General features: G+C 43.6%; 2 protein-coding genes across 10 annotated transcripts in view; both read right to left on the bottom strand.

Annotated features, from left to right (window-relative positions):
* dop1a (DOP1 leucine zipper like protein A) overlaps window positions 1-5066 on the bottom strand; it is a 27210-nt gene extending 22144 nt beyond the window's left edge. For 5 of the 9 annotated variants that reach the window (XR_014125896.1, XM_081722923.1, XM_081722924.1 and 2 more), the window contains exons 1-7: window positions 4355-5062; window positions 3839-4032; window positions 3248-3429; window positions 2560-2730; window positions 2059-2248; window positions 1598-1696; window positions 955-1054 (exon numbers count right to left, since the gene is read on the bottom strand). Coding sequence is in view for 8 of the 9 variants with exons in the window: in XM_081722923.1 (XP_081579049.1) it covers window positions 955-1054; window positions 1598-1696; window positions 2059-2248; window positions 2560-2730; window positions 3248-3429; window positions 3839-3976 (880 nt within the window). In the remaining variant the exon portion in view is untranslated. Of the gene's footprint in view, window positions 1-954; window positions 1055-1597; window positions 1697-2058; window positions 2249-2559; window positions 2731-3247; window positions 3430-3838; window positions 4033-4354 lie in introns of all 9 variants that reach the window. The other 4 variants (XM_081722921.1, XM_081722920.1, XM_081722922.1 and 1 more) reach the window with 4 other exon arrangements.
* An 832-nt stretch (window positions 5067-5898) lies between these two features.
* On the bottom strand, window positions 5899-7717 carry LOC113578982 (C-type mannose receptor 2-like). The gene is made up of 4 exons (XM_081723123.1): window positions 7229-7717; window positions 6684-7066; window positions 6239-6594; window positions 5899-6114 (listed from the first exon to the last, which is right to left on the bottom strand). Exons 1-4 carry the CDS (start codon window positions 7715-7717, stop codon window positions 5933-5935), a joined length of 1410 nt encoding a protein of 469 aa, XP_081579249.1. The 3' UTR covers window positions 5899-5932.
* Between the last annotated feature and the right edge of the window lie 884 nt (window positions 7718-8601).

Below are 8601 nucleotides of genomic sequence, written 5' to 3' on the forward strand. Positions count from 1 at the left end.
TATGGTGGCTTCAGGATGAGTCTCTGAATGTCCTTGAGTGGCCCAGCAAAAGTCCAGACTTAAACCCCATCAAACATCTGTGACAGTTCAAGATGGCACTTCACAGACATTCACTGTCCAGTGTGACGGCTTGAGACGACATGCCATGAACGATTAATCCGTTAAACAGCTCAAATCCAAGTATGCAAAATGTATCTATGAAGACTTGCAGGTGTAATTGCGACCAAAGGGGCTTCAACAAAGTACTGAATAAAGGGTCTGTACTTAATGAAGATACTGTATATTGGAAAAACACTGAAAACACAGCAGACCCTCAAACACTGAAGATTAAACCCATCCTAACCCATTTGAATAGAATTAGAATTGTTAGTATCCCGACACACAAAACTCTGCGCACACAGACACACGCACGCACGCACGCACGCACGCACGCACGCACGCACGCACTTACCGTCATTCCACGCACATGGATTGCACATAAAAACAAGAGCAAAGCAGGGAGTAAGTGCTAGGAACATACAGCACATGCTTATGGTCCAGTAACACGTGTGCTCTGAACATCAACGAGTCATGCACACTAGACCCAGCAGAGACCCCAACAAGCATCAGAACTCGCTTCTGCAACTCAGAAGTTGCAGACAGCAACACACTGGAAATATGAATACAGCCCTGTAAAGTGAGCTCATTGTGTTTGATGCGTTTGCTTACCAATGCAGTATACACAGTAGCTCTTTCAATGTTTGGTTTACTCCAAAATGTTCTCCAGAAACCATGTGAAAAATGCTACAAGAACAGTGCTAGCCCACGTGTCTATATAGTGTCAGAGTGCTTACACACGTGTGTATGCATGATATCTGGGTGTGTGCACGTGAGTCTACATGGTTTGTGGGTGTGTGTGCACGTGTGTCTACACAATGTCTGAGGTTGTGTTCAGGCGTGCACAGGTTGTCTTACCCAGCAGCCAAGCATAAAGCCTGCGGTTCAGGGACATGTCTCTCCTCAGCACCACGTGCAGTGCTGCAGACAGCATTCTGATCATATCTGGACGAGTGGCCTGAGGGGAAGATCAACCAAAAGCAATAACCCCAGGCTGCAACAGTCTGTCTGGACCACCAGTCAGAAGGGGGTGGGAGCTGCCACTATTCCAGCATAGGAAATAAGCTCTTTAATAACAATCACGTCTCATACATCATGCTCTGCTTTTTGTTTTTAGAGGTAGCACTATATACATGACAAACTGATCTACATGATACACATAGCGTACTGATATAGTGTCAGTTGAAAACAAGGACCTCTGTTGATTACTGAGAAGACTTCTGAATTTCAGAGAACAAACATGCAGGAAGGAAATGCATTAACAACATGACAGTGACCCGAAGCATTTGTACACTGGATTGGATATTGGGCAAGTGCCTGAATGGTGTGGCCTAGCAAAAGCCCAGATTAAACCCCAATAAACATATGCCATGTGGGGCTCACTGTAATAACCAGAATAATCAATCAGTTTGCTTGAAAAGCAACAAAATAAATGCCCTAATTCCACCATAGGAAATTAAATAAAGTGAGTGAGTGAGTGAGTGAGTGAATGAATCAATACCTGACTCATGTGAAAAGGGAAACAGAAGAGGATGAGGTCGAGTGTACTTCTCTGGACCAGAACACTGGAGTCCTGTACGGATGTGCTGACGGCCTCCACCTGTGCAACAGATCAGAGAAGCCAATTGAATTGCCAATCACTCCCCAAAGAACACAACTTAATCGCTTGCACAGTTCACCATCAGTGTAGCATTCATTTGATTCATTACAGAACTGAATCACCCATAAGACACTACAAAAGTGATTCCAACACGGAATAAACTAGCAAAGCTTTCTCTTTCGTTGTTGTTCTTCCCATAACTGTGACCAAATCCTTTCTGTCCACACGCTCACAAAGCAAGCATCACTGCTACATTTTCATTTCCATCACTGCCACATTAAGAACAAGCATCAATACTGTCTCCATCCCATGCTGTGTGGACAGATACCGCATCTAGTAGGGTGGAACCAAAACGCCGGTACCATGAGAGCGATGTCACTGCCCATGACGTAGAGCTGGTCCTCCATGGAGAGCTTGCGGTTGAGGTGCAGCAGGACGAAGCTGACCCCGGGCAGCCTCACGGCCGGGCTGGTCAGGATGCTCCCCCAGAGGGCGCTGTAGAACGCCAGTTGCTCCACTGCCGATGCCACCTTCTCCAGCAGGGTGTTGGTCCTTAAAGAATCAGTCATTTAATCAATTAATCACAAAATATAAAAATAAAATTTTAAAAACTGAATTGGTACTAAAAAGAGAAAAGAAAACTAAAAATGAGATAAACAGTTAACTCTTTGCTTTCTGTATACCAACACTTTGTGATAAATTATACCTGACAGGGGAAACACTTCGGCCTAAACAGAGTAGGAGACTCGGTGAATGTTGAGGAAGCATGTAATTCAGCCAAGCACTGAGCCCAATTCTTAACCCAAACACACATACTCTATAGCCGCTTTTAACACAGATAAACACACGCCGTGTAATCTGACCTGTCATAGTACTCAGATCCCTCCTCGAGGCCAGGCAGGACGCCTGTCAAAAGCCCCTGAAGGCCTGGCTTCAGGGTCTTCCCCAGGGGCAGGTAGTAGGTCTCATACAGGCCCAGGAGGACAGGCTTGACCGACATGGCAGCATTGGAAAGCAGGGGGAAGAGCCCGGAGCTAATGCAAGACAAAGGGGATGGTGGGTCAGACAGAATCAATCAGAACCAATCAGTTGGTGGGTCAGACAGAACCAATCAGAACCAATCAAGACCCAATCAGCGGGATCATACTTAAGAAGGTGTTAAAATCAAACATCATGTTAAAGCAGTTGAGCATTGGGCCCACAGCCCTGGGAATCAGACCCACACCTGTTCATCGGGCCCACAGCCCTAGGAATCAGACCCACACCTGTTCATCGGGCCCACAGCCCTGGGAATCAGACCCACACCTGTTCATTGGGCCTACAGCCCTGAGAATCAGACCCACACTTCTCCATTGCTGTAAACGAATAAAATTAACTACCTGATCAAAACACTAAACCATTCACCATATTTATTGAAATACAAGCATTTTCTAGTCTCCTTTTTGTCATATGTTAATCCACAAGTCCCTAGCCCACTCCAAAACAGACATCATCCTAAGATATGGTATTCCACTATGTACTTGTGCATCACTGAACTCTGACCTTCCTTACCTGTAAAGGAACAAATCTTTAGCCAGTCGTTTGTGACCAATGATCTTGAAGATGATCTCATAGGTCTCCAGGGCCTTGCGGTGGACACCGCTGGGTAGTGCTGGGTGAAGGCACTGGGCCAGACGCTTGCCGATCGTAAGCTTCTTGGGCACAACCTGGTACTTGGCATTGTTTTGCAACACCTGTGAAAAAGACCACTGGCTGCTCTCTACAGTAAAATAAAACTGGAAAAAAAACAAGCTACAGAACTTCTGGAAGAAGACAGCAAGAATATGTCTCCTGCTGCCAGGGTAACATGCAGCTGATGGGCCAGGTTTTAATATTAAAACAACAAAGGGTTTTAAATAATAACAAGACCCTTAATAAACATACCAACATACCTTCTGTGTAATACACATTTGCAATGCTAACCATTAAAATACACAGAGGTGTATTTTTTCAGGGAGGTCATAGCATTATTTTGGCAATTCTTTATTAAGATTCAGTATATCATGGAAATATATCTGTGAGTGAGAGACAGACGAGAGAGAGAGAGAGAGAGAGAGAGAGAGAGAGAGAGAGAGAGAGAGCGCGAGAGCCAGAGGCACCTACCTTGTTGAGCTTGCCAAGTGCAGAGATCAGATCCGCCCATTCACTGGAGTACTCAAAGTTCTTCAGGGCCTTGTCCACAGCCGCCACATAGTTCCTGTATTTAGAGTCCCCGAGCAGCTCCACCTCCTCAGCATTCATCCTCCCGTGCAGGCGGACTTAACAGTCAACTGCAGTACAGCGCACGCACATCACACCTGCGGCGCGAGCAAAGGATGCGAGCATGATCATGCTGATACACAGGGGAGACTGGTCAGGCTGATGATGTGTCACTCCAAACGCTGGTGTACAACTAAGCATCAGTCCAACACAATGTCCTTCCGTCTTATTATGTTCATTATCGTATTATGTCAACTATTCGGAATACCTCTCTGTAACAAAGTGCAACCGTTAAATTCTCTCATTGAGAACTCTGATTACGTCTCATGTAATTTTAGTTTACTTTCATTACTTCCTTGATAAAATGTTAACCCATTAGATTTCAGCAATAAAAGGAGTTAAAACCAACTTTATAAATACCTATACGCCGCGGGAGATTACTCGCTGTGTCCGGACCGGCTCTGTCTGGACTGAGAGAAATTACTAGTTAGATATCCCAGCTATCTCCTGGATAGCGTGCTTGTTATTCAGGTATGAATAACCTTGCCTACTGACAGTCTGCGAACTTGGCTACAGTCCTCCTTGATCGTACCCAAGCCTCCTAGCCAAAGGCAGCGATACCGAGCTAGCTACGTATGACATAACGTGACAAATTCTGTGTCGCTGTGTAGCTGCTAGCTACGGTGGAAATGTCATCAGGTTAGCCAGCTAGCTAGGTTAGCTGGCTGTCGATCTCTCCATCACCACCAACGAAACATCGAGTTTCTCAATTTGACGAGGTCATGAAATCTTACCTACTGTTCTAGTCCACTGGCTAAAATTGTTAAGCGAATCTGGGTGAATTTATATATCTAGCGAGATAAACTAGCATGGCTGGCTAGCTAGCTAACCCGACAGGCTTGCTCGATAGTGATTTCGCTCAGCGGAAAATTCGCTGTCAACCAGTCGGCTCCGTGACACTAGCGAAGAAACGAACAAAGGTTCCACAGTGTGTGATTACCACTGACATTGTTACATATCTGCCTCTACAAACCAGCCTACCTCGAAAGAAATTAAATTTTGTTGATAATAACGTATTCATTGACATTCTACAGTGCTACCCATGTTTACAGAACGAACTCGGAGACAGGTGAGTCGCATTCTCAAACTCTTCCTGGTCATGAAAATACAACGTTTTTCATAATAAAAGTCACTGGAACTCTTTCAGAATACATCTTTGACTTCTGCTTATTCGAATGTGTTACTTATGTCTTATATGGATTTTACTATTTATATGTGTGTATACAAGTGGAGCCATGAAATGTACTTGTTTTTTATCATACATTTCCCAAGAACAAAAAAGCTTTTGAAAATAAGGATTCAAGTACTGTATTATTGAGAATAGATCGTTTTATAGTTTATTAGTATAGAATAAATACATTTTTGTCTGTCTAGAAACATTAGTGGTCAGTCAGCAACTAAACTAAATGCTAACTATAGTGACTTTCCCATGTTTGTAAAATCTGGCCACGTAAACAAGACAAACAATGCTAAATGTATTATACTGAAAGCTGAAAAATAGGTTAGGTTATTTTGTATATATTTTTAAATACATGTTAATTATTTTTATTGAACAGTTTTAATATAAAATAAAGATCTGACGGAGAGAGAGAGAGAGAAAGAGAGGTAGATAATTTATCTGAGTTTGTCTACATCACTGATAAAAAAAATCTAAATTAATTTTAAAAGTCCTAAAAAGCAAAGAAAACATCAAAGTGTTGTAATGTGTTTGTAATTGAAATGTGTTAGACTGAATTGTAAGCCCCTCTTCAACTCCTCCACCTAAGCCCACTACCTCTTAGGTTGGTTTAACTTCACATAGAACTCTAAGTTCAGAAATGTCCATTTTCTGTCTAAATGATTGTTCCACTGTTTCTGTGGCACTGCAGCTGTGAAACACTGGCTGTCTCCTTCCGCCCCAGGTGGTCCAGGATCCCGGAGTCAGCATATTGGATGACCTCAACAGCTCAGACAGTCGACTTTGTCCACTGGCCCAGAGACTTTATTCCTCCTAAGCTCAGACTCCATTTCTTTCTGGTCAAGGTCAGAATCAATGCATAGAAGACCAGTCCTGTTATTTTCCTTACAGTAGTCCAGAGCTCTCTCCCAGCTCATACTGTCATCACTGACGTGAATGGATGCTGAAAGAGACATAAACATCCCAGCAGAAGAGGATGGTTTAGAGTGACACCAGAGACAGTTCTTTAGATAATATAATTATCTAGACTGCAGAGAACATTTTGTGTTAGTAAAATCACGACTTACTGCTGTAGCACAGAGCATATGCAGGATCATTACACTCTGCTGGAGACCATTCTTCTTTCACCAGTTCTACGCAGCTAAATGGCTGAGAGTTATTACCTCTCCAGTTCCTGTAGCCAGAGAGTCCTCCATCAGCCCACTCCCAGTCATCACACAGCAGGCCGATCCAGAAGGACATGATGCTGTTCTTTCCTTTCAGCTTCACCTCTTCATTTTGCTCCTGATCTTTAATGCTGACCAGATCCTTGTAGATTTCCCTGCAGTATTGCTGAGCATCATACCAGGCCATTTTCTGAAGCACTAAGTGATAACTGAGCATGGATCTAATACCATCTGTAGAGGTCAAAGGTATACACAGTCTATTCAGTTAAATTTGTAATGTTTATATGAGCAAACAATTTCTAGTTGACAGTTCCAGTCAGGTCACTAGTTACCGTATTTATAGCACATGAAATCTCTTTTCTCTGTGCATTCAAATGTCTCCCATCCACCATCAGCTTTCATGGCAACACAGTTGGCCCCTGTTCCACAGGTCATGTTCCCTGTCATGTTTCTGAATGTAACTGCATCACCATTAGACCATTTACAACTGGGCTGATTGCGATAGAGGCCAATCCAGGCAGTACTGGGATAGACCATCTTCGTCAGATTAACCAATACAGTGTCTTCTTCCTCACTGTGCACAGTGACCAGGTCAGTGTAGTTTCTTCTGCACACTGCCTGAGCCTCAGACTGAGTCAGACTCACATCCCCAATGATGTGGAATGTTCTGAGACGACTTCGGACTGCAGCAGAAACCACTGTTGCAGAAAAGAGTGCAGCAAAGGTTCTCTTGTTGGTTACTCACTACGTTATGATTAGAAGCCATCAGGCATGTTCTCTAGTGCTGTGGGAATGTGTTCTGATACCTGTGAGATTACTGCGGTAGCACAGAGCAGAATTAATATAACTATTGCATGGCACTGAGATCCATTTGCTTGTTTCTATGCATACACAGTCTGATTCTGATCGAGGCTGACCAGTCCCCCAGTTCCTGTAGGCAGAGAGTCCTCCATCAGCCCACTCCCAGACATCACACAGCAGGCCGATCCAGAAGGACATGATGTTGTTCTTTCCTTTCACCAGTTCTACGCAGCTAAATGGCTGAGAGTTATCACCTCCCCAGTTCCTGTAGCCAGAGAGTCCTCCATCAGCCCACTCCCAGTCATCACACAGCAGGCCGATCCAGAAGGACATGATGTTGTTCTTTCCTTTCACCAGTTCTACGCAGCTAAATGGCTGAGAGTTATCACCTCCCCAGTTCCTGTAGCCAGAGAGTCCTCCATCAGCCCACTCCCAGACATCACACAGCAGGCCGATCCAGAACGGCGTGATGCTTTTCTTCCCGTTCAGCATCACCTCCTCGTTTTGTTTCTGATTTCTAATGCTGACCAGATCAGTGTAGTTCTCCATGCAGTATCGCTGAGCATCATACCAGGCCATTTTCTCAAGCACTAAATGATAACTGTGGTACATACCTGCAGCCATAAAATGATTAGACAAAACTATTTTTAACTATATATTTAGAATAAAAGGTTAAATCAATAAAGTAGTCAATATAGTTCAAATATCTTTATAGTTACCTTGTTCATAGCACATAAAATGATTTGCCTGTGTGCACATCAAGCAGTCCCATCAACCTTCATAGCAGCACAGCACATCTCTGTCCCACAGTCTACTGTCATGTCTCTGCATGTAACTGCATCACCATTAGACCATTTATAACTGGGCTGACTGCGATAGAGGCTAATCCAGGCATTCATTAAACCAGCCATCTCAGTCAGATTAGCCAGTACAGTGTTTCCTTCCTCATTGTACACAATGACGAGGTCAGTGTAGTTTCTTCTACATGCTGCCTGAGCCTCAGACTGAACCAGATTCTCAGTCCCAATGATGTGGAATGTTCTGAGACGACTTTGCACTGCAGCAGAAACGACTGTTGAAGGAGGTTCTCTTGTTAATGTAGCAGGGCACAGTCAAAACAGATAGAGCTGTGAATGCTTATTGTTCTGAAAATATTTTCATAGTTTTTTCCACACTCTTAACATTAAATGAATGCACAGCCATTGCTGATTCCATTTTTTCAACTATAGCGTGACAAATGGAATCAACCAAACCATAAAATTAGGGGCACATCATTTTCACTGCAGCATGGTTTGGGGAATAGTTGGGCCCCATAGAGATGTAAACATTTGCTGTTGGCCTGTAGAACTACTACAAATTCAAAATTAACATCATCACTACCACAAAGAAACAGTCACTGCTGTTCATTTATTGCTCACTTATGTACAGATAAACACAACCTTACCATTGCAAACCCAAGGCAG

Source organism: Electrophorus electricus, chromosome 11 (assembly GCF_041902795.1).
Source record: "Electrophorus electricus isolate QZ-2024a chromosome 11, ASM4190279v1, whole genome shotgun sequence".
In the NCBI taxonomy this organism is placed as follows: Eukaryota; Metazoa; Chordata; class Actinopteri; order Gymnotiformes; family Gymnotidae; genus Electrophorus; species Electrophorus electricus.

Bases quoted from the DNA above. Each gene is read 5' to 3' on its own strand.
- LOC113578982 (XM_081723123.1), bottom strand. From the start codon at position 7,717: ATGGCCTGGTATGATGCTCAGCGATACTGCATGGAGAACTACACTGAT. The intron at 7,067-7,228 runs GTATGCATAGAA...GTAACCAACAAG, and splicing joins CTCGATCAGAATCAGACTGT to AGAACCTTTGCTGCACTCTT. The intron at 6,115-6,238 runs GTAAGTCGTGAT...TGTCTCTTTCAG, and splicing joins ATATGCTCTGTGCTACAGCA to CATCCATTCACGTCAGTGAT.